Here is a 25,451-nt window from a genome sequence, read left to right as displayed (position 1 = left end):
AATGTAAGACGTAAAGAGCCCTTGTTCCACCGACAGAGTGCTCTGTAAATTAAGCCTTTAGATGCCGTCACACTATCCCCTTAACAAAAGCAGCCTTTCGCGATCCCGTGCTGAAACGAAAATAAACTCAGCTCAAGTCCCTGCAGGTTAGCGTCAATTACTTTTATATTTGTCAAGAACAATGAGAATGTCCTGGCCACTTGACTCTGCAGTTAACTTCTCCAAACCCTACACCGGAGAAAAGGGATAATATTCTCTGGAGAGTATCTGCCAACATCTGACTTCAAACAAGTGTTTTTGTACATTATGCCGAACGATTATTGTTGGAATCCATGGGGCTGCCCTCACGTGAGACGTGCTAGTAACACTGAGATTTAACGTTGTTCATTGTTGGCACCACCATTAATCTCCTCAGCCCCATGTGGCACACCAGCCGGGGGAAACCGTGCTCACATTGCCCCCAGCCACCCGCCAGCGTTCTGTCTTGTGCACCTCCCACCGCGATCAGCCGACCCCAGGCATTCACTCACTCCAAACAAACTGCTCAGAATTACGTTTTTTTTAAAAAAATGCTTTTTTTTCCCTTTTTTTAAATAAAATGCAAACCATCAAAAACACTCCCAGCGCTGGGCGGGGGAGGGGATCAATACCCAGTTTTGCATCTTTTGTACGTGACACTTATTTATGTACAAAAAACTTAGGATAAACAAGCCTCTCAGTGCACTAAAGAACAGGCAATAATAGAGATATGCAGAGCTGAATCAGGGAGAGTGTGAAATGTTCATAGATGGGAACAGAGTGTGAATCTTAAAGTCAAACCGGGACCCTCTTCTTCCTACCCCCTCCACATTGAATGGGTCAAAGAGTGGATAAAAACATCCTATGGAGAGATCTCGAGATGTGTTTTAGGACAGGAATATAGGAACATAATTTTATATGCCTTTGATGACTGACAGACTGATTGGCCATGACTTGGGTCCCAGTTTGCAAAGCGGGGGCCTGTGGGCTGGGGACAGGATTTCTTTGCAATGACATTGTTCTCACAGATTGTCCAGTCCCGGGGGTTTCCGGCCAGTTAGTCACATGCAAATAGGACTGTGAGATTGCACTAAACCTGATTCCCATGGCCACAGCCTTTACTTGGTCCCTATCACAACGCCGTTTGCTGCATTCCTGGCATTGAGGCAGCCTTCCTCTGCCCCGGTCCTTATGCTAACCAAGTTAACGGACTGAAGCATTCAACCTACGTGGCAATATATTTATTCAGCTCATTGCTCCACGAAGCTAGCCAGGCCCTTGTGGTCTCTGCTTCTCCAAATGATTTTCCAAAGTTCCTTCATATAAAGGATTGCTAGTTATATCCCGATCACATTCCCTAAACCACACAATTCGAAGGAGAAAACCCCTATCCTGCATCCTCCCAGAAAGTCAACGGGAAGGTGGTTTATTTTTGTGGGTTTTGTGTGTTGGTGGGGGTGTGAGTTTTGGGTAGAACCTCTCCCGTATTAGCCAGTGACCTGTGAAGTGGGTTTGATCATTTATTTTTCAAGTAAAAGTAAAATGGAATCCTTGTTTCTGTGCACACAGGATGCAATTTACCGGATACGTTAAACTCTTGGTTTCTTGTTGCACAGCTTCATGTCTGGTGAGTAAAACTCCAAATTCAAGTCTCTTAACAAGTGAGTCCAAGAGGTTTAAGTGTCGCCCATTATATTGGAATCTTGTGTATGAAAATGCCAGCAGCTGAACACAACTGGCACAATTTAATATTCTGTATCCAGTGAAATCTCAGCTGACTGTGCCAAACTAGCTATTGCTCCAGAATGTGGAGTTTAATATTCGTTAGCGAGTTAGAGACTCTGTTCTGCTTTGTCTCCATCAAAACTTGAGTCTCAACAAACAAGTTTTCTAGTATTGCTGCCTGTTTTTCACCATTGTGGAACCCGGTAGTGAAGTGGTTAGTGTACTCACCTTGCAAGCGAAAGGACCTGGTTTCAACTCTCGGGCGTGGCGAAACCTTAGGAGAGTTTCCTTACTCCACACATCTGTTTATCTATCAGTAAGTAGGATCCCGGTTGTTAGTCAATTGGCGGATCGCTTTCTGGGGACATAATCCATCAAAAAAAAATTGGTCCCTCAATCCACAATTGTTTACAGGGTCAATGCTGTGATCAATTGGCTGCTGCGTTTTGCCCATAAAATATTAAGTCTTGTTCATGTGGATATCAAAGATCTTTTGGAGAAGAGAGGAGTTTCTGTTGGTGTCCTGATCAGTATCCTGCAGATTAATCAGTCGTTCACCTCCTGCTGGTTGCTGCATTTGCCTGCAAAAACAGTGACTACACTTGTGAATTATTGGCAAAGTTTTTACAAGATAAAGTTGTATTAAATATAACCTGAAATATTGGTGAGAGGATGGCTTGCAGATCCCATCTTTGGGTGGAAAGGTTAGGAGGGGCCAAGATTCTGTGGATTTAATTGCAAACAGTGGTAGGAACAAGGGGTAGAGACAGGGTGAGTGTGTGTGTGCGTGCGTGTCTGGGCGCAAACGTGACTTAATGTATAATATTGCTGAAATGGTTAATGTAACAGTGAGGCTGTGTGACAGTCGCCATAACAAGCTGCACTATTCTGACACAAAACGGCCTGCTCCATTACCTCACCTTCCCATAATCTTTGATTAATGAGACTAAAATGGGGCAGTACATCAAATAAACAGGCTGGCTGTGGGTGAGAAAGTTTTGAATGAGTGACGTGATTTGTTTGAGAACGCCACATTGGGGGCGGGGGAAGGGGGAGAGGAGAGAGGAATCACCGACACTGTGGTTTTGAAGTCTTAACTGAAGCCTTAACGCTGCTCTTTAGTCTAAATATTCTTGTTATGAATCCAAACAGTTGGGTGAGGATATTAGCATGGACACGCTGTTGTTTTTGTTGCTAACAGGTAAGGATGCGGATGCAGATACCACAGGCATGCCACAGGTCGGTTAGAAATGTGAGATCGAATTTGTCTGAGAGCTCAGTGGTTACAGGGATAATAATAATAATCCTTGTATTTGATATAGGCCTTATCGCGTCTTCGGGACGTCTCAAAGTGCTTCACGGAATACACTGTAAAGTGAAGTGACTGTATATTGTGGGGGTGAAATGCAGCAGCCAATTGCTCACAGCAGCATCCCACAAACCACCTACACTGGGATCCACTTCCCAGCCATGATGAGGGATAAAGGCTGCAGTTTGTCACGTTGTTCCCATTGCAGTTTGTATACATCAGTCAGCCACTGGTCCCAATTGCTGGGTTGAGTAACAGAACAATAAGAAGATTTCCTCCTCGGGGTGGAGTAAGATGTACCGTGCACCTGAAAGGGGACGTTGTCTTTTGTCACCAGTTGCAGCCCAAGGTCAGCTGTGGTTGGGTCTCGGAGTGTTTTCTTGCTCAGAAATTGGTGATGCCAACTGCATTTTACAGGGAAGAAAATCATTGTTTCAATGATCTGAGTGTTGGCTGCCAGCTCAAGTTTGGGTCTCAACTTGGACAGCATGCCTGGCTTGGGCCAGGCTGGGGGTTGGTTGGGTTTGGCAGGGTTGGACTAGGCTGGGGGTGGGTTGGGTTGGGCCAGGCAGGGTTGCACTGGGTTAGTTGGGCAGGGGGTTAGTTGGGTTGGGCCAGGCTGGGGATTGGTTGGATTGGACTCAGCTGGGAGTTTGTTGGGTTGGGTTATGTGGGGCTGGGTTAGTTGGGTTGGGCAGGACTGGGGGTTGGTTAGGTTGGGCTGGGTTGGGTTGTTGGATTGGATGTTTGGGAATTGGGTAAAGAGTGGGCGAGCAAACAATCACTGACACCTGTGTGCAAGTTTCCGGGTGGCGGGATGTGCAGTGGATTTACAGTCACCTCAGCTTGACTTATGCAAATATTAGTCCTGATCTCGTCGTCCATCTTTTGTCAGTTTTATGTTCCACAATCTTGGAACAAGTTGGGCTGAGACAGAGTGGCCCCCATGACTTTCAGAGGAAGCTCACTCAAAGCCTGAAAGAAGCTCTGTGCTGTTCAATATGCAGCTAGCAATGACTGCTGAGGTAGCATTGGAGCTGAACTGGACTCGCATAGCCTGGGCTTGCATGCCTACAACAACAACTTGCATTTATTTAGAGCCCTTGGCTCATCTACCCACAGACTCTTGAGTGAGATGCCCATGGGATTGTCAACCAGCACATCAACTCTTCAGCCAAGGAGTTGCTGAAACCTAAGGATTTCATATCATCTGCTTTATCAGCCTTTGTGCCAGCCTGGCGCAGTGATAGAACTCTCACCTCTGAGTCCGAAGATTGTGGGTTCAAGCCCCACATCTGTACTTGGAATCGTATAGTCTAAGCTGACACTCCAATGCAGTGCAAGAGGTGATGCATTGTTGGAGGTGCAGTCCTTCGGATCAGACGTTAACCCGAGGCCCCGCCTGCCAGTTCAGGCGGACATTAAAGATTCCTTGGCACTATTCAAAAAGAGTGTTCTGGTCAATAATCCCCCAAATAAAAAAAAAATTGGTCACTCACTCCAAGGCTGTTTGTGGGACATTGCTGTGCGCAACAAACCGGCAGCCGCGTTTTGCCCACAAAATACAGTCACTCCACTTTACAATATCCTGTAAAGCGCATTGAGACATCTCAATGACATGATAAGGTGCTATATCAAATGCAATGTTTATTAAGGATTATCTTTTATCTGATGGGTATCGTGAGCTGCATTTCCTCTTAACATGCAGCAGTTTACGATACTCCAAACATTCTGTAAACATACTGAAGGGGAAAAAATCATCAAAATTAAATCAAACCATTCCTCGCCGAGTGGTGCTGTACATGTTATTTATAATAACATAAGCCGGCGTGTGTTCCAAGTGCGTAGCGCACCTCAGGGTTCAGATGACATTGAAATGACATCATTTGAGCTGCTGTGAGTTGCTGCCTTGTAACGCGCTCCAGGCTGGCTGATCAGATCCATTATACATGTGCTCATTTTCTTTTTCACCGCTTAGTTCATGCCCTAAGTATTTTTACACAGGCTTCGACATGCCGTGAAGAGAACAGATGGCGGCTGTCCCGTCCCAGCCATACAAATTATGGCTCAGACGGAGGCCATTTGGCCCATGGTGCTCGCTCGTTCACTCCTCCACTAGAGCTCTCTCCCCTCTCTCGCTCTCTCTCTCTGGTGCACATTAGGGAACATTCAGTGACAAAGTTAGTGATGTGAATGGGGTGGAATGAAGTGAACAGCAATAATTGTGCCAGAATTAAGCTGCGGTTTGTTTCACGTGTGCGTTTAAAGCTGAGGTTTTGGTGGGATGCTTTTGACAGCGAGACGCAATTTTGCGCAATGACGTTATGTAAAGACATTAGATAGTGACTTCATCACCGAGAGGGCCCCAAAGACCACATAAAACGTCCAAGCAAAGTTGGAGCTTTTTCCGTGCATCTGAACGTCTCAACGCAATTACTGCCATTAAACTCCACAGCATCTGGGTTGCTTGGCACGGCTCGTGCCTCTATTAGTCAGTCTCGCTTTCAGAACTTCAAGCACTTTGCATTCATTGACTTTTCCTCTGTCACCAGCAGTGCAAAGCTATAGCAGTGGCTCAGTGTTTGATTAAAGATTAAATCACAGTGTGTGTTGGGGGTGGTGGGGGGGTTGGGGGGCGCTGTGGTGTAATGGCATTGAGTTTCTCAGCATGTGGTGTAAAGCAAGGGGAAAGCACACTGGTTAGAATATAAAGTCTTGGTTAGGTTGAGCAATGAGAAGTGGCTCAGCTGAGGTACCCACGGCTCATTGTTGTGAGAATGGTGTGTGGTTCCCTCTAGTGACAGGGTTCAGCACAGCTTCAGTAGCTTACTGGCAATGTAGGACCATGAGATGTGACTTACATCGGACTCGTAACTCATGGGGGAGACTTTTCTAAGTGTGTTCAAGTCAGCTTTACAGGTGGCATATTAGCCGTATTTTTTTTAAAATGTGCCCAATTTTTTCTCCTTTTGCTGCGGTCAGGCTCAGTGTGTGAGCTCAGGTAGTGAATGTTGTAGGATATTCAACCAAGGGAGGAGGGACGTGGGGGCATGGAATACCCAGCAAGAGGCCTATCCTCTGCTCATTCTATGTTCTCTCTCACTAGTACAGTAACATAGAGCAGGAGGACCCTGGCTGGTTGCATCTTCTTTCCCCAAACCCCAGGGTCCTCAAACCAATTGTAGTGTTCTGTTGCTGCCCAGACAGGAATTAGTTACTGTCTGAACCTGGGCAATAGGTGCCTTCACCAACCAAGCCTGCAGGAGAGGAGGCCTTACAACCTGTTAACATTTAAATTAAATTTAAATTAAAAATCTGTTAACTCCATGACTGTTTGTGGGACACTGCTGTGCGCAATTGGCTGCCACGTTTCGCCCACAAAACACAGTCAGTTCGCTTTATATTATATTCTGTAAAGCACTTTTAGAAGTCTCAACGACGTGATAAGGCACTATATCAAAAAACACAGTTTACATTGTTATAGCGCAAGTGAGCATGTATTGGGTGATTCGCAGAATGAAGTGTTTGTTCTCCCCCAAAGCTGTTGGTTTGGATTGTGGAATACTCTAAGAATCATGGCAAATATTTCATGAAGATGATTCATCCTGTGCAGCAGAGGAAATATGCGTGTGAAAAGTCAGAGAGTGAAATCACAGCTGCTAGTTGCAAAATAGGATGAGTTAGTTGTGAGTTGAGCCAGTTGTGACTTGCGTAACTTGGGACACTCGCAGACTGACGTTGGCTGAGAATCTCAGATAGAGCCAGGACTTAATTGAGATGTTGTTTGTCACAATGTTTGACATTTTGCTGCAGGGAATGATGAGCCCCTGATTTACTGGTTAAAGTTTTTTTTATATACATAATGATTTTCCAATTTAACTCTTGGTTTATAGTCATTTCATAGAATCTTATAGCACAGAAGGAGGCCATTCGGCCCATCATGCCTGTCCCAGCTCTTTGAAAGAGCTATCAACTAGTCCCGTTCTAAGCCAATAGCCCTAATCTTTGCTACTCATCTTTGATACCTTTGCTAGATTTACAACCAGTGTGTATTGGCTGGTTGCTGAAGGTTTCCTTGAGTTTCGTCCCCTTGGTCAGTGCGTTGTCTGTGGACATTTTGATAATTTCTTACAAGCTCAGAGTCCCATTGTCAGAGCATCCTTTTGTAACTCCTTTCGTGCCTTTACCAGGATTATTGGAGCGATACTTAATAATATTAATAATCCATGCAATTATTCCATCAATTGTGAGTTGATAGATGTTTGGTAGGTCAGGGTATTAAGGGATATGGGGAGAAAGTGGGAAATTGGAATTGAAAGGATTAATTGAGGAACAGATCAGCCATGGTCTAATTAAGTGGTGGATCAGGCTTGAAGGGCTGAATAGCCTACTCCTGTTCCTATGATTAGCTTGCAAAACACTCTTCGTAAGTATGGGATACAGAACCGATAGAGACGAAACATTTCAGAGTGCTTCACCGGTAATCACTATAAAGCGTAGTAACTATTTGTAGACGGATGTGCAGTCAGTTTGCTCAGAGCAACCCCCCACCACCCCTTTCCCTCCCACACACAACAATGAAGTGAACGACCGATTAATTTGGAGAATTGTTGGAGAGGATGTTGGTGAAATTTTCTTTTTTTCCCACATTTTTTCCCAAATGTGAAACGNTTTAAAGCCCACCTGAACAGGCAGACAGAACTCAGTTAATGTCTTATCTGAAGCATCTACGACAATGCATCTGCACTGAGGAGATATCCTAGACTATAAGCTCAAGTCCTGACTTGGGTCTTGAACCCACAACTTTTCAAACCAAAGGTGAGAGCGCTAACAGCTGAGCCAAACTGACACACTCTCATCCATTGTGTATTTTATTAAGGCACACAAGTGGGGATGCTCTAGACCTTTAAATTGCAATATGTAATTCACTTTGGAATCTATTACTGGACTTGTAGATCTTTCAAATGGGTTTATTGTGAGAATTCATTGTGTTTTCATTGTGTTTTGGGGGCTACGGGGTGGGGAGTGGGGCAAAGATTAAGAGAGTGCAGCTTGTGTTTGAGCTCAGTGTTAGAATTCGCTCTCTGTAAATAGCACTGAGCAGCCTGGGAGCTCTGAAAGAAAGTGACCCGTTTGCGAGTCTGCAGTGGCTCTAATCTCGCTGAACACGAGCTGGAGGTCACCCTGTTCTTACCCCACACGCACATTCCCCAGGGTTTCTAGATAGATAGCGTCAGGAGCTTCCCAGCCCAGAGCAATGGGACATTTTCAAACTTCTGATACTGCCCCAAGTGAGGATCGAATCTGCTAACTTTGGAGTTTGGTCGTTCACTTCATGGCTGTTTGAGGGTCGTTGCTGTTTGCAAATTCGCTGCCTCGTTTGCCTACGAAAATAATAATAATTCTTGCATTTGATATAGCGTCTTATCACGTCTCCGAGACGTCTCAAAGTGCTCACAGGATATACTGTAAAGTGTTGTGACTGCATATTTGTCATGCACATTACAGTACATCCTGTGATGTGTTTGGTGAAGTAAAGCCTGATGTGAAAGGCGCTTTGTCTAATGTTATTTATTTCTGGAAGTGAGAAGCTGTGAGTGTTGGTTGACAGTAAGCTCGGGGAGCTGTTGGAGGGTAAACCTTGTGCTCTTTTTGTTACAGGATGTCGTTGGTCCGGATGAAGCAGGAAGGCCGAGAGGGGAAGTACATGTGCAGGTATATCGTGCACTCCATGTGGGAGGACCTGGAGCAGAGGGGCAAAGTCATGGGGGTAAGTCAGTGCCTCCACACATCATAACATGCAAGCGAGCAAGGGCGGGGCAAGCATTCCTAGATGCTACCCAGAGGGGAGGAGGGCTCTATATAAATGCACGTTGTTGTTGCGTACAGCACACTTGACATGAGCAAGCCGCTCCTGTGGTCTTGGTATTCTCTCCAACACTCGGGTCCTGTGTGCTGACGTCCTCACAAGGTTCTGCTGGCTCCCCACACACTAGTGGACATCCCTTGCCACGAGCTTCAGATCCCTTCAGCCTCTCACCATATCTACCTTCCTCCAATCCCTCTCCAAACCTCTTTACAGCCATGCTTTAGGTCAGTGTCCTTAACATTACCTTCTCCCTGTCTGGTCGAGGAGGGCAGGCGGGCTGGAGGAGATAGCAGCAGTTGGATGGGCAGTGGGAGCCCTTGTGGAGTCCTGTAGCTCAGTGGTTACAGTACTCGCCTCGTAAGCGAGAGGACCCGGGTTCGATTCCAGGTCAGGGCGAAACCTTAGGCAAGTTTCCTTACTCCACACTCCTGTTTACCTCGCAGTAAGTAGGAACCCGGTTGTTAATCGATTGTAGGATCGCTTTCCGGGGGTAATAATCCCTCCAAATGGTCACTCGATCCACGAATGTTTGTGGGACACAACTGTGCACAATTGGCTGTTGCATTTTGCCCACAAATCATACAATCAATCCACTTTACAGTATATCCTGTGAGAGTCTCAATGACATAATAATAATAGTAATCATAATAATAATCCTTGCATTGTAAGGTGCTATATCAAACGCTTTTGGTCAGCATTCTTATCAAGGTCAAGCCTGGGTGCGTGGGGGGGTGGATAGACGAGATAGCGGAAGCTGGGTGGGCAAAAACATGGAAGGTTTGAGGTTGATTGACTGGGGGGGGAATCCTCGTTGCCAAAGTTGTCTTGTCAGGCACCACGTCTGCTGCCCCTCTGCAATCGAGCAGCGGGTCCCAAGGCTGTAGCTGAGCTGGAGAGCTAAGAGCAGGATTCTTGGCATGGAAAATTATTATTTTAAAATGCTGTTTTAGCAGCAATAAATGGTGGTCTGGAGAGGCCTCAGCAGAACTCAGCTTCCGTGCAGCTTTTAAACACGTCAGCATGCAGGAGCTCTTTATTTATTGTCTTCACTTACCGCTGCGCTCACTAGCTCAGGGATCCTCGATTTACCTTGCGATCAGAAAATCAAAGCAATTTGAAATGTGGGGAAAAGGATTTTTTTTTCCACTGAGGTATTTTTAAAGTAGTGGGTGGGGGAGAGGGAAGGGTAGGAGTAGCCACTCTCTGTAACGTGAAATCTGGTCACATCTCCGCACTGGCTCCAACATGGCAGCACAATGGAGGCCCTTTCACTTACACTGAGCGTTAGGAAAAACCTGCCCTGTAAAAAAAAAATCACTTAGAATAAGATCGTCCAAGCAAAACTTTCAGAGTGTTAGTGATTCCTTCAGCGTCGCTGGCCCTTTGTGCCAGTAACCTCACGCAGACGTGCCAGGAGGCGAGATTCGGTTTTAAGAAATATGTACCTCTGGGGTCTGTTCCTTCAGCTCCCTGCTTCGCCTCGCTGCTGCTGGTGTCTTTGTCTATAGTGAGATTATCATGTGCGTAATGTGGGCAGAAGGAACTACTTAATGCTTTCAAAGAAAGTAATAATAAATTGGTCCCTTGTCTCCACGGCTGTTTGTGAGACGCTGCTGTGCGCAATTGGCTGCACATTTCGTCCACAAAATATAGAGTCACTGCACTTTACAGTATATTCTGTGAAGCACTTTGAGACGTCTCGAAGACATGATAAGGCACTATGTCAAATGCAAGGATTATTATTATTTTCAACCATAACGGTAACCATTGCTTTGCTACAACCCCTATCAGGGTAAAACACTAATAACTCACACGGACACAATACACCAGAGCGCAGGGACTGCAGCTCTCAGGGGGATAGTACAATAACAACAAATTGGATTTATATAGCGCCCTCCACGCCGGACGGCGTCTCAGAGCTTCACAGTAACGGATCCCGGGGCCGAGCCGGGGAGAGGGGGAGGAGCCAGGGGAAGTGGGGGAGCCGGGGGAGGAAGTTGACCAAAGCGCAGTCGAAAAGAAAGGTCTTCAGCAAAGACCTGAAAATAGGAAGAGAGGGAGCAAGGCAAAGAGAGTGAGGAAGGGAGTTCCAGAGCCTCGGGGCATAGTGGCTGAAGGCACAGCCGCCGAGGGTGGAGCGGAGAACTCGGCGGACAAGGAGGAGACCAGACCCTGAGGAATGAAGGCAACGGGCACTGTTTTGAGGAGAGAGGAGTTCAGAGAGGTCGGAGGGTGCAGAGGAGTGGAGGGATTTGAGGACAAGGGTGAAGTCAATCTTGAAGTCGATCACACTAAATCACACCAACTAGTAGCTTCCAGCTCAGTGAGGAGCAGACTGGTCAGTGAGAGGGTAAAACATCATTGCTCTTTGTTGAAACAACAAAATTACATTTGTATAGCGCCTTTCATGTCGGGAGGACATGTTGATAACGAATACGTTTAGCTAAGGCCCGGGTTAAATGTACAACTTCTATACAAATCATGCAGCTTAGCCTTCCCCTTGAACGAGCACCACACAGTACTGACATCCCTTTCATTTCCTTTCCCGACAGCAGCAGTTCCTATAACTCTTTTATCAGTCAATTTTCCAATGTTGGTGATGAATTCTCTACTGGTTTGCTCGGCTGTGCAGGCTTATGGCCACAGTGTGCCTTGTGTTTAGCCCATCCCAAGTTCTTTCAACTTAAGAGCTGGATGAGGGAGGGGGGATGGCGCAACGCAGGGGTAGAGGGCAGGAAGAGGGGGAGAGCACAGTGCTGTGGTGGGGTGGGTAGCTGCTCGCTTTGAGTCTCGTTATTCTCTTCTGACTTCCCCGGGCTCTGCTCGAGACTAAGGGACGCTCTTGTGTGTTATAACATACTCACATTCACTCTTACACACTTATTCACACTCTTGTGCTCACTGCTTCACGCACTAAACTACACACACACACTCTTCTTCTCTCATACACATACATTCTAACATATGCACACAAACATACATCGGCTGTGTCCAGACTCTCTAAGATGAGGCAGTATGGAGGGCTAATGGGATCTGAGGAACTGGAGCTTGAGGCTTCCCCCTGTCGGGTTGGATCAGGAGGAGAGAGGACTGACGTTGCCAGTTTGTGCTGTGTATTAAGCCCTGTGCTGGGTTGGGGCAGTGGTTTAAGCCAATGTGAGAGTGTTACAGCTGGTGCAGACTCTCACCAGATCACTGTGGGCCTGGCTGGTTGGTGGAGGGACAGTGTGCCAGCACACCGCCCTGCTCAATGCCTCTTTGGGGAGGGAGGAGTCAAATCACTCCCTGCCTTGAATTATATACACAGCAGCGAATGGCCCCTCCACTGAATAAAGACGGTAGATACAGCTTGTATCTAACCATCTTTATTAGCTTCACTTCTCTTGACACACTTTACATTAACTCGGTGAAGTGAGCTGTTGTCTCCCTAAACCAGGCTAAGCTGTTTAATCCTTTTTACCTGCCCGGGATACTGGCTAACTGCTAACGGATCAAATCTCCCCAGAGAGCAAAGACATTGTGCTGCAGATCCACCCCCTCCCCCCAGCATCAATTATTGACTCTGTTGTGTGAGGGTATTTGCACGGGTATGTGATGCCAAACAGGTGTGGTGCTATTGGAGGAGAATATTTGTTTTAAATTTAATACTTTCAAGTAATCGGGGCTCCTCCCTCTCTGTCCTCTCCTGCGGTAAATGGGAACACATGGCATTCATTATTAGATAGTTAATGTATGAATTTAGGTCATTCAATTCTCAGAAATTTGAGGATTGGATAAAACACTTAACCAAGGCAGCTAGTGAAAGCCTCGCGCGCGCTCTCTCTCTCTCTTCTCTGTTTCTCTGACTTATTCTATATATGTTTGACTCAGTCTCTTTCTGCTGTATCCTGTCTCTAACTCTCTATCCTTCTCTGACTCTCGCTGTGTGTCTGTCTCTAACTCTTTCGCACTCTCTCTCTTTCTCCCTCTCCATCCCTGGCTAATCAGCAATACCCAAGGAAGGCTGGTTGGTGAGGTTTGGGAATGGAGAATTGACACAGCTGTCTAAACAATACTGAGCTCTCCTGACCTCAGCACTTTCAACTCTTTCAGTCGAGTTCTGTCTGTATATTTTGTATAAGGCCAGAGATCTATCAAGATCTGCAAATAACTTCAGGGTCATTATATTGTTTATTTTTTAGATTTTCTAACCCTCCTTCGGAGAAGTCTATACGGTTTATTTTAACTCGTTACCTCTGAGCCCCACTGAGCTCTCCTGTAACTTACCTGGTGCCAGGTTTGTTTCAGGACTAACAGAACGCCCCGTTTAAGGGACTCAAACCATCATCTTCGCTTCCCTGTGTTTAAGAATTCTCAGTAAGGTTTGAAAAGGTTCCACACTGTTGACCACATCAAAAATAGTCATTGCGCTTGACAGCATTTACTTCTGAAGCACTTTGAGATGTTTTGATGTGGTAAAGCCTTATAAAAATGCAGATTCTTTCATTCCTGCCTTCCTCTTCCTGCCGCCATATTCCTCGCTCGCTCGCTCGCTCGCTCACTGAGTCCAAGCAGTCCATTGTGTGATATTTCTCTGTGGAGTGCACTCTTGCCTTCAGGTTTCCTCCTGTATAAGCCTCTGTCTATACCTTGAAACCATTTTTATGGTGTTTTTTTTAAAAATGAAAATCAAAACAAATATCTCTAGGCACACAAACACACACTTATTTACTCACTCTTAGGTGAACAAGTTTTGTAAACAAGTTTAAGTGCTCCGAGACGCTGCCCCGCGTGACATTGCCTTACTGATCTCTTTATAGTTCAGACCCTGATATAGGAAAGCACTTCAACACAAAGGAATATTAAAGGGTTGTTTCTCTCTCCCAAGAGCAGGAGAAAAAGGGCAGGTGAATGGGGTTAGAGTAGAGTGCTCTAGTGGAGTGAGACCAGCGCAGACATGATGGGCTGAAAGACCAATTGCGCTGTAAATCTATCTTTGATCCGATTGATCCTGCAGTGTTTGGGCAAGCCGACGCATAATAAAAGGTTAAAGTCAGATTTTCTGAAAAAGCAACACAATTGTTCTTTAAGAGCTTGTACCGCAGGTCATTTTATTGCTGCTGCTTTTTTTTGTCAGTTTATTTAATGATGCAATGTTTTTCCTCCTTGTTGGAAGTTGAAACTGTGGCTGCCGTTTGTACTCAGTGATAATGTATTCCAGCTTGCCTTTCGCACCGCCTGCCCCTTGCTCCAGGGGAAAAAGAAATAGGCAGAGGCAGTAATTTCACTCACAGACGGAAGGTTACATTCATAAAGCCGCAGTTGTTAGCGTGGGGAGAGCAGGGCAGCTTTCAGAGGCCAGTGCTTTTTCACGGCTCCTCGCCTCTCTACTTTACTCTTAATTGGCGTCTTTTTCACTCTTGGCAAAGAGAGACTTAACTCCGAGCTTGCCTTGGGCATCCTCCATCTGATTTCCAGCATCCATACAGTTCATGCGCTTCACTGTATAAGCAAACAACCCCCCATCCCCCCATATGAGGTCTCATCTTAACAGCTTTGCACTGAAATATCCAGTTGTTGTCTGGTTTCTCCCCCCACTGCCCCCTCCTCTCTCCCCTTCCCCCCAACACACACACAACCTAAATAGGGCTTTGAAGTCCAACATAAAGATTTGCAAAACGCTGTACAATCTATCTCAGGCAGTTTTCTTAGTTTTAACTTACTGTGTGTTGTAGGAGCCAGAAATGTGCTGTCGTTTGAGCAGCCCGTGTAGGACAGCATTCAGTCAGGGACACAGCCAGGCAGCAGGACGTGTAATCTGGGCTGTTTGTTCAAGTGTTAGCGAGTTTTACATGTTAAAGTATTGAGTTAACAGGAAGGAATATAACATGTTTAGATAGTTAAATGTTTTTTTTTCCGTGAAAGTTTACTTAGCAGAAATAGCTGAGGGGGTGCACCTACAAACACACAGTCACTCCATTTCACAGTAAAACCTGTGAAGCACTTTGAGACATCCTTCCGACAAGATAAGGCGCTATATCAAATGCAAAGATTATTAGTAGTTCCTACTTTTGACAGCAACTCCCTGCGAAGCGCTTGAAATTTTCTGATGTTATGGTTGTTACATCAAAAAGAAAGATTACTTATTAAAATTCCGAAACAAGATCAGAAAATCTTTCTTCTTCACACAGCAGTGAGCAGGTGGAAGGAACGTTCTGTCACAGATGGGTTCAGCTAGTCTTTCGACATAACTAGGCTTTCTGGTTATGGCTGCGGCAGACAAGTGGGTCCAGGGAATGGGGAAACAGTGTTGTCGGGAATTATTGAAATGACTGTGCAAAATAAATAATCTTATGATTTCACACCAGCTTGAGTCTGATATTTGTCAGTGACTTATTGTGATACCCTTATCCTAAGATGCATCATCTCATCCATTCAACCTCCTGAGGGCTCCATAATATATATGTATAATATATATATACTGTATGTATTTGTCCCTTTCATTTGCACTGATTTACTCCCATCATCTCTCCTCTGTTCTCAGATTGACTCCATTCCATTGAAAGACAGTATGAGAATTATGACCGAGAACTTCTATGCAGCTATATTTGGTTACGATGAGGTAAGTGGCATGTGTTGATGAGAGCGTTTCTAGTATTTGATCCCTAATACAAAGGACCAGGTTAACGCAACTAACCTGTAACAGCCCTTCACGTGCTCTGAGCATCACTACAGAGGAAAGACACAAATCAGTTTTGCTCTTCCGAAAAGGTTGGAGTTGTGAATTCCTCCCATGTTTACTTGCAAATGCCTCAGAATAGACTGAAACTGTCAGCGGAGGATAAATGGCAAATAAACACTATCACCAAGGTGTTCCCGGTGACTAAAATAACCTTTGGTGATATTGCCGATTATGTGTGTGTACAGGAACTGTCTGCTGCTGGCGTCTGAAGCAGCTTAACTTGCCACCGATGTATTGACTGTCAGCATCTTGGGACGCTATATATAGCCGGGTGCTGAACACTTGGGATTGAGAGTCCAAAAGATGCTTCAGAACTACTTGTCATTTGGGGTGTAGGAATTTTAAACAATCCTTAAAAGCTCTACCGGCCAATCCGAGTTTCCATTTCCATTAGTAAACACGATGCTAAAAGTAAATTCGCATGTCTTTGCTACAGAACAGGAATTTATCAGTGGAGTGGGAAAGTGACTTAAACTGGCAACAGATATCACACAGGGTGTGTCTGACAAAGCCATGAAGTAAATGACCAATTTTATCTGGAGGATTGTTGGTCAGGACACTGGGAGAAACTCCCTTCTCTTTTCGAATAGTGCTATGGAATCTTTAACATCCACCTGAACACGCAGATTTGACCTCGGATTTACATCTCATGCAAAATAAAGCAGTTGAGAACATTTGGAGGAATAAAGGAGGCTGATATAACCAGCGTTTCTGTAGCCGGCTGGTGTCTGGGTATCATTGGGAAGTGTTCCGTGTGCTTTTCCGTGGGTTTTTGTGAAGGAATGTGACGAGTACCAGGTTCTGCCTTTTTACGGATGTTCATCCTTAACTTGACCTCTCTGACCTCCTCCCCAAAAAAGCAAATCTTTACATATTCTTTCCCCGCAAAGTATTAAAATAACACAACTTCCATCTCTCGCCTGGGCCAGAACAAGGCTCCACTGTACATTGAAACCAGAATCATTTGGCATTCAATCCCCTTGTTTTATTTGGAACTAATACTAATCTTATGAAACGCCATGCGGTACTTGTACTTTCTGCTTGGTTATATATTCTGTCTCTCTCTCTCTCCCTATATATAGAGCCAGATATAGAATATATATACATATATATTCTTCACAAAGCTAGATTTTGGCTGAAAAACTTCTGATTGAGTCAATTGAGTCCCAATCTCTGTTGTCTGGTTGAATAAGTTTCAAACGTCTGAGATGCAATTCTCTGTGGCCCAAAAACGACACCAACTTGTGTTCTTGCCACGAATGGAAACGTTACAAAGAGAACAAACAGCCTGTGGCTCTGAGCTTGGCTTTAGCCCGACGCGAAGGGCTAGCAGGATGTAATAAAATGCGCGATTGAAGTTCAGGAGGGTTGCACAAGCCCGCTGGAGTCTGACTGTGCACACTTCAACTCTTTGCTAACATAAAATAAACTGTTTTATTTAAATTCATGAATTAGTATTTCACTCATTGCTGCCAGTTTTTTTTTCTACTTCCCCAATCCCAGTCTTGGCTTGTGGCTTCACATTGTGCGATGGGGTTCAGTGTTGGGTGTGGGGGGGAAATGCACGGTTGTCTGAATCTTGTCTCCTTGTGTGATTGGAAATATCTTCCCACTGAGGCTAACTGAATGGGATTATAATAATAAATAATAATAATCCTTGCATTTGATATAGCGCTTTTTACGTCGGGAGGACGTCCCAAAGCGCTTCACAGAACACACTGTAAAGTGAATTGACTGCATATTTGTGGGTGAACGCGGCAGCCAATTGCGCACAGCAATGTCCCACAAACAGTCATGGATTAAAAATGACCAATTTATTATTATTTTTGGTTTTGGAGGGATTATTATTAGGTGTGTGGAGTGAGGAAAGTTGCCCGAGGTTTCGCCCTCTGCCTGGAATTGAACTCGGGCCTCTCACTTGCAAAGCGAGTGCTGTAACCACTGAGCCTGTAGGACTATATTTTTCCCATGTGGATTGTCTCGAATCACCTTGTGTAGATTACCTGCCTGTCATCCTGGTTTATCTCTTACTGTCATCTAATACATATTAACAAAAGCGAGGCTCTACTCTCGCCTGTGTCTCTCACAAATAGCTCTTTGCTTTTTTTCATCTCAGGGGATATTATCTGATGACCGTGTGTTGGCTGCAGCCCTCTGGAGAAACCTCTTCAACAGACAATGTGAGGCCCCCCGAGAGCTGGAGCTGATGGTGGAATACGTCCGCAAACAGGTGGGCTGGCAGCAGGTGGGCTGGGAGTCAAGTGGGCACCTTCGGTGGCTGGATGGGTAGATTACCTTCATAGTTCTCAGGATGATGAACTGCCAATGGGAGAGACTCGACAGGAGATTTAGAGAATGTCAGAGCGACTGGAAGGCGTTCTCTCAGTTTGTTGTGTGTTCAGTCCTTGCTGTGTTAGCAAATGTTATGATTAGATTAGATTGTTACACTCTTGCTCCTCGACTGAGGAACAGTTCTGCCAATTAGAAGCCATGGAGAGGGGTTGATTCTTTTCTTCGAAAAACTTTGAAATGCATCCATTTCTAGTGAAAGGTGCTGTGTAAGTGCAAGATGTGTTTAAGGCACGAACGACCTGCCCGCAATTTCCATAGTAAAGCACTGAGACCAAAGCCAAAGCCAAAGCCAAGGCTTTGTTTTTAGAGGGTTTGCGAATTTCCACTCTGATTCCCTGCCTTCTCTCAGTTAAAAGTAACTGCTGGAAGAGATGAGGGAGCTGAAAAAGGGAACTGCTAATATCTTTTTAAGCCAAATCTATTTTTTTAATACCTCACTCGTGCCAGCAAAATAAATAAATAATTGTCAAGAAAAATACCGCCAGTTTGGCGTAAACCTTTGTTTGGCTTTCAGTTGTGTTCTTTAAAATAAACCACTTTTTAATCTTCATTGCATTGAGATTTTTATGAACAACATACATACAAGATGTGGAGATTGAGATAGATACAAATTGAGTGGAACAACTTAAACCTGATCTTTAATTATAGGTTAGAATTTAATAAAAAGACAATAGGTACCCACTCCATTGGAGGTGAAAGGTTAAACATTTTTTCCTCTTTGACTGTACAACAAAAAGTTACATTTGTATATGTCTTTCATGTCTGGAGGACGTCCCAAGGCGCTGACACCAGGGTGAGGCACAAGGTTGATTTTACACTCTCCGCTTTCCCAGTGTAATTGCTTTGTTTTGTTGGAGTCTTGAAAGAATTCCTGTGCCCCAAGCCAGTTGCTCGTAATTGATGCTGACAATAGGTGATAAAATGCTCTCTCCCACAGAGGGAGTTTGGCAAGTGTTGGGTTATTAAGAGAGAGAAAAGCTCCTATTTAATCTTTTGAAAGCCGCTGGTGATCTTTAAAGTTGGGTCGGGTTTGTCTCCGACCCAAAGTGCTCCCTCAAAATCCCAAGGGATCTCACACATGGTCTAACCTTGACCAGGGAGAATGTCGGCTCCAAACTCCAAGGTAAAGTCAGCCTCAGCAGTGAGCCTCTGGGGGAACCTGGAATAAGTCCCACTTGGCCCCCCTCTCAGATCCAAGCTTTGTCAGAGCCCCTGTATTACACTTTCGGTTTCAGTGTGAAGTGTCTGCAATTTTAGAAACGCTTCGCATCCAACTGTTTTGGTGCATATCCCTGGCGTTTCCCATAGAGATATATTGGATAATGGACAAGTCTTCAACTTGCTCGTATGTTTGGTGTTTGTTTACTGAGCTGCTTTGGTCAGGGTTAGTTAGTTAGTTGGCTCGGTTTGAGTTGCCTTGGGGTGGGGGGGGGGGGGGTTGGATTCGGAGATGGGGTTAAGGTTGGGTTTAAGATTGGGGTTGATTTGAGTTTGGGATGTAGGGTTAGATGGTGAACTCAACAACAACAACAACACTATGAGTAGCCATAGAACTCACTAGAAACACAGGATAAAAGTTTGAAGAGGGAAGTAGTGAGAGACTCCGGGGACCTTGTGTCTGTGTGTTTGAGGGCGGAACATGTGTATGTGTTTGGGTGTATTTGCGCCCACACCTGGGGCCCATTTTCGTGGCACTATTCCACCTCATGAGGCCCTGTCCTGGGCACAGGCTGAATTAAAGCCTCATTTCAGGTAATGTCAACTCTAGCACATTGGTTTACCTGGAACCTGACAGGAAAGAAAGAAATTCCTGGAAATGGTGCACAATTAGCTGAGTTGCACAAAACCCCCGCGGTGGAGGCGTGAACAGTCGAGTGGCTGTGCTCCCACCGCAAGAATGTGAGGGTTGTGACTGACCCTGTAAATTCTCCCTCCGTTTCACAGAAACTTCCTTTCAAAAACAAGGTCTTGGTGTCGGGATATGCCGGAGAAACGGCCAGGCAACCCAGATCTATTTGGGATCAGGAAATTGACAATTATTAGAACTTCCATTTTAAGTTTTTTTAAAAACATATGTGTGGGTTTTATTTATTTATCTACTATATCCATATTCTGGGCAGTGAATTGTGAAGGATCTGTAGTTTGGGAGCGGGGCTCGAAATAGCTTTCTATTTGCTGTTGTACAGGATCCGATGTGTTTGTGTAACCGATGTGCAGGCGATCGGTTTCACATTCCGTGGGGAGAGCCGGGTTTCTCTTCTCTCGCTGCCATTTTGTGCAGTTACAATCAGGAATAGAGTCCAGCCGATCAAGAGAAAGTGACAGAAATACTCTTAAACTCAAGTTTAACCCTTCCTGTCTCTGTGTTGCCCACCCACGACCCTCTAAATTAAAGAAGTTAGATGTACAGTGCTTTAGGATCTTTGTCACTTTTTAGGGACAGAGAGTGTGATTTCTTTGCATTGTTCAGTGACATTTGTGCTGATTAGGTTTGATTAGGAATGCAATCTTTTACTCTTTCCACCCATCAAACCTCCATTTGCGCAGCTCAGACTTTTTACACATTGGATGCCCATTACATTGTTCCAGGAATGTTCACTTACTCAGAGTTAGGAGGTCAAGGCCAACACGTCTGGAGGTTTAAGAATCTGTAATGGATGAAGATTGAGAGAGGTTGATCTGGGAGGATGAGGTAAATAGGCCAAACCAGTCTTCACCTTAACCTCGATTCTAGACGGGTTTCCTTTGTTTTTTTGTCAGTGAAATTGTTGATTTCAGGTGATTTCTGATCATTCATTAAAACCTAACTCGTTTCAGCTGGGATCGAAACTAAACAAGTCCATTTATTTCTGTTGTATTGATTCCCCAACAACCACCATCTTTCTGAGCAAGACTGGTCACGAGTTACCTGTTTGGTGGTGGGGGTGCATTCGAGGATATGGGTGAAGCTTACTGAGGGAGTGCGAGGGTGAATCTGCCGTGAGCTGGGGACGCGATGAGGATGAGGGACACACAATGAGAGTGGGGGGGGGCATATCACTGAGTGGGTGGATGTCACATGAGGAGGCTGCGAGGAGAGGCTAGGTGCAGGGGGTGGGGGGCACCGGGAGTCTGTGATAGACCTCTAAAGCACTGTCTCAAACAGTTCCCCACGGAGACTTTTGAATTTATTCAATTATTGGTAAGGAATTGAATTGCACTGACTATAAAGTGGGTCTGTTGGGGGTTTTCATCTGCTAGTGATTTTATTTTATCACTGCTGCACCTTGTTCCAGGCTAGTTAGTCACTGAGGTGACATTCCTCATCTCTGGTGCCTTCCAATTCTTTATAGTTTAATTAGTACATTTGCAGAAGTTCCATGCTCAGCTTTTATGGAGCGCAGCATTGGCTCTCACTGCTTTCTCATTAATACAATACAGCCAGTCAATGGCTTCAGTTCTAAACTGAAGTCTTGGAGTCCTGTAGCTCAGCGGTTAGAGCATTCGCTTTGCAAGTGAGAGACCTGGGTTTGATTCCCGGCAGGGTGAAACCCTGGGCAAGTTTCCTTACTTCACACGCCTAATAATAATCCTTCAAGAAAAAAAATAATAAATTGGTCACTTCAATTGGTCATTGGCTGCTGCATTTTGCCCACAAATATACAGTCGATTCACTTTACAGTCTATTCTGTAAAGCGCTTTGAGACGTCGAAGACATGAAAAGCGCAATATCAAATGCAAATATTATTATTATAAACCCTGAATATTCAGTGGATTTAGATAGAACTAGCATCAGGGACTGTCTGTTTTCCCTTTAACTTGCTAGATCATGCAATAATAACAATAATCCTTGCATTTGATATAGCGCCTTATCACGTCGTTGAGACGTCTCAAAGCACTTCACAGAATATTTTGTAAAGTGGAGTGACTGTACTTTGTGGGTGAAACGTGGCAGCCAATTGTGCACAGCAGCGTCCCACAAACAGTCATGGATTGAGTGATTTTTTTTTGATGGATTATTACCCCTCAAAATGGGATGGTGGGAGAAACAGACAAGATTCCCAGGTTAACTCTCTGGAACTTTTTGTTTAGATCCAGTACCTGGATTCACTGAATGGGGAAGACCTGTTGCTGACTGGAGAGGTGAAATGGCGCCCTCTGCTGGAGGAAAACCCACAGAGCATCCTAAAGATTGCCCTACCAACGTACAATGACGAGGGACTTTGAGTGGCCAAAGTTGTGGCCAAAGTTCTTGAGCGCCGACCTGTAGAAGCATCTGCGACAATCAGATCAGTTTTGAGTGGAAGAATTCAAGATTTCTGCAGATAGTTTAAAAACATTGTATGTGTGCACGTTTTTCCTCTCGCACTCCCACACACAGCAGAGAAACCCTCTGGTTCAGGCCCTTGCTTTCTGAGCCCGTTTACACCGTTTACATGTAAAGACTAATTTCTCTGTATTTCTGTTTATGTTCTGTATTCGGGTTATTATAGGTTCTTTCTGTGGGTGAGACACTTGGTCAGCTCTGGGTGCTGATGAGGGAATCTGAAAGATATTTGCTTCTCCTCCTTCCCACTTTATTAGGAGTGATCTGGAGCCTGGCTTAGCCATGCCCAGCACACACACTGTTGTAACTAAGAGGTTCCTTCACAGGTGAATGGAAGTAGAGACATTACCCCGGTGGCTTAGTCACAAACAATTTGCCCACAGTTTCCAGTTCTCCCTTGGCTTTGATGCTCAAACTTGTGCCAGAGGTGTTTGGCACATGGTGTTTGATTGGGGGGAGAGGGAGCAAGAAGCTGGAAGTGACCCATCCTGTTGGAGACAACATGTTTTATTCCACCATCACTCATCAGTCCCTTACCCAACTCAGGTCCAATCAAAGTCTTCCATCCTATTTGAAGACTCACATCACTAAACAATGATCCGTGTGTGTTGTAGGAGTGATGATACAATCCTCAAGTGTGATCATCGCCACAAAACATCAAGCTAAGCCATTCGAGTAGCCAGGTACCCAACAACCTGAGCCTCAACAATGGAGCAATGCCAACAGCAGAATTCAATCGTATTACTCGCTGGGTAGTAATGGAATGTGTAGTACTCGGTTAGATTGCTGAATCACCATCGATCGAAATCCCACCCTCATTCTTGTGACTTATACTCTGTCTTAGTGTGTTGTCTTTAGGGTGTGTCTGATTGCTCTCTGACTTCACAATGCAGTTAATAAAGGTTTCAGTACAGATAGTCCAGTTTCGTCCCATAAAACATGTTAAACAAGATCTATATATTGCAGAATTCCTTCAAATCAAACCTATGCTGTAGGTTCAGTAAGACCGAGCTATTCTTCAGTATTTTGGTTATGAGAAGCTGAGAATGCAAATGCGTAATTTTTTTAAAATTATAATTTCAATTTTACTAATATTGGAAATTGTAATTACCAATTTTATTATACCCACGGCTGAGGGTAAAACTAATTAAACGTTTTATAACATTTATAACACTCTTCACCTGACAATGGACTGTTGGATTTGAATGGTGGTAATATTTGTGGGAGTCAGGTTTGCCCGAGTTATCTGTCTCCGTGTAATGTTCTAAGATCGAGATTCACACGAATAATAATAAAATCTGAGGCAATAGTTTTGCATATTGAGAGCATCTTTTGTTGCTATTGCTACTCCACAAGGTCAGAGTCTGAGGGGTAAACAGGAAACGCACAATGTGAATGCTGAGCCCATATTATGTGACATTTTATCCTCTGACTAAGGACAAAGATTTTATACTCAGAACTGAACGTGCCCAGTCATTGGCTTGTGAGTATTGGTGCCTCCTTCAAATGGGACCTGAACAAAGGCTGTTTTGATGTGGATTAGATCCTATGAGGCACAGTTGGCCACTGTACCCCAGACATTGAGATCTCTCTGCAGAGTCTCACTGTGGGATCGGTTGCTGGAAGTTGGCACTGACTGAGTTCTAGACAGAGATGTAATGAAAAACTGCAAACTCTGAGAATCTGAAAGAAATTGAATAACGCCAACAAATGTTGTTAAATGCAGAATAGATCAATAAGCCTCAGAACAATAAAGATGTTAGTGTTTCAGATGTCCCCCCCCCCCCAATTATTTAGTTCAGTTATTGGCAACTCAGTTTGAGTGGCGCTCCCCCCCACTCACACTCTGCAGGTTAATGACTTTGGATTTTTTTTGAAGATGCAACATTTTTTCTTTCGGAAGAATTGATAATTCCAGTGGGTTCAGGGCCGCAAAAACATAATTGTGAAGCTGGGACCAGTGCGGATCTGACTCCGGCTGTGTTTTAAATTGTAATGTTGTGATGTGCAATCTGGCCAACAGATGGAAGTAGAGTGACACTTCTCTTCCAGTGTTATTATCCAGTGTAATAATACCTGTGCGTGTATGTGAAGACATGTTTGACCCCAACCACTGTGATACTTTGGGCGTATTGCCAAACGCAAATAAACCTCTTGTCAGCTTCATTTGAAAGGACTTCCTTTGTATGTTGTCAGATGATAATTGGGGAGAAAGGAGGGATATGGAGAAAGGAGGGTAATCTGCTACGATCTTAACAAAAAGGCACGACAGGTTCACTGTGTCAGAGGCTCCATCAGATGCTGTCACGATTAATCCACTGCTGCTGACTATAAACAGATTGAAAATCTCTTTGCTCCCACTTCAATGATTTTTCCAAAGATCTCTGTTTAACAGAGCAACTTCTAAACCATGCGATTGCACTTAAATGCAGTACATTTTAGATGGGAGGGCGGGGAGGGGAATTAGATTTTAGTTCAGTTCATGAATTTTTTTTCACGTTTAAGCAAACGGGTGAAAGGCTTTCGTAAAACCATTACTGCTACAGAATCATTCTGTGTGTTGGGTGAAGGTTAACCTGTTGATCTTAATTAATTAATTCATCTGTTAATTAACCTGTTAAGGTTAATCTTCATACCAGATTCGTGTTCACAGTTTACCTCCTTTTCTTGCCTCGTGAGTCATGACGTCCACCCCCCTCCCCACCCTCTATTGTACATGTAATTTAGTGTTTTTTTAAATATATTCACAGGCGAGTTGCACACAGCTGTGGTGTGATCTGGAATTGCACTTACAGCTTTACTGTTGCTCTTTGTCTTCGTGTTTGCATAGTATTGTTTCGGTCATTTTGCAGCCCACAGGTAGCAGGAATTGTCTGAAAGTGGCCTGATTTGCAAACTCGTGGTTTGTAAGAATGTGCATTGTGTGAGTGTGAGAGGACAGGCACTCGGTGTTGGAGCACGCAGGAGAGTTGCACCTTGGAGGGATTTGTAACAACAAGTGGGTCAACTAGCTCCTCTGCTCAAACCGTAAGTGTATGTATTACGACTCCGACTTAGTTTAAGGTTTTGAGGTGTGTATATACTTGTGTCCATTAAATATATAAAGATTTATTTTGAGAAGTGCGCATTTTAAATTTGTTAATAGAAACTG

General features: G+C 44.5%; 1 protein-coding gene across 1 annotated transcript in view; it reads left to right on the top strand.

The window, feature by feature from the left end:
* The window catches only part of LOC103190557 (ubiquinol-cytochrome-c reductase complex assembly factor 1), a 31,309-nt gene extending 7,704 nt beyond the window's left edge, over window positions 1-23,605 (top strand). The window contains 5 exon segments of the mRNA NM_001292205.1: window positions 1,588-1,645; window positions 8,714-8,822; window positions 15,445-15,522; window positions 17,759-17,872; window positions 22,066-23,605. Coding sequence (NP_001279134.1) covers window positions 1,588-1,645; window positions 8,714-8,822; window positions 15,445-15,522; window positions 17,759-17,872; window positions 22,066-22,200 — 494 coding nt within the window. The 3' untranslated portion in view covers window positions 22,201-23,605.
* Window positions 23,606-25,451: the final 1,846 nt, after the last annotated feature.

This window comes from Callorhinchus milii, unplaced genomic scaffold (genome assembly GCF_018977255.1).
Source record: "Callorhinchus milii isolate IMCB2004 unplaced genomic scaffold, IMCB_Cmil_1.0 Scaffold18, whole genome shotgun sequence".
NCBI lineage: Eukaryota > Metazoa > Chordata > Chondrichthyes > Chimaeriformes > Callorhinchidae > Callorhinchus > Callorhinchus milii.
The sequence above is the reverse complement of the archived record's forward strand: the minus strand, read 5'-3'. Positions and strand labels throughout refer to the sequence as shown.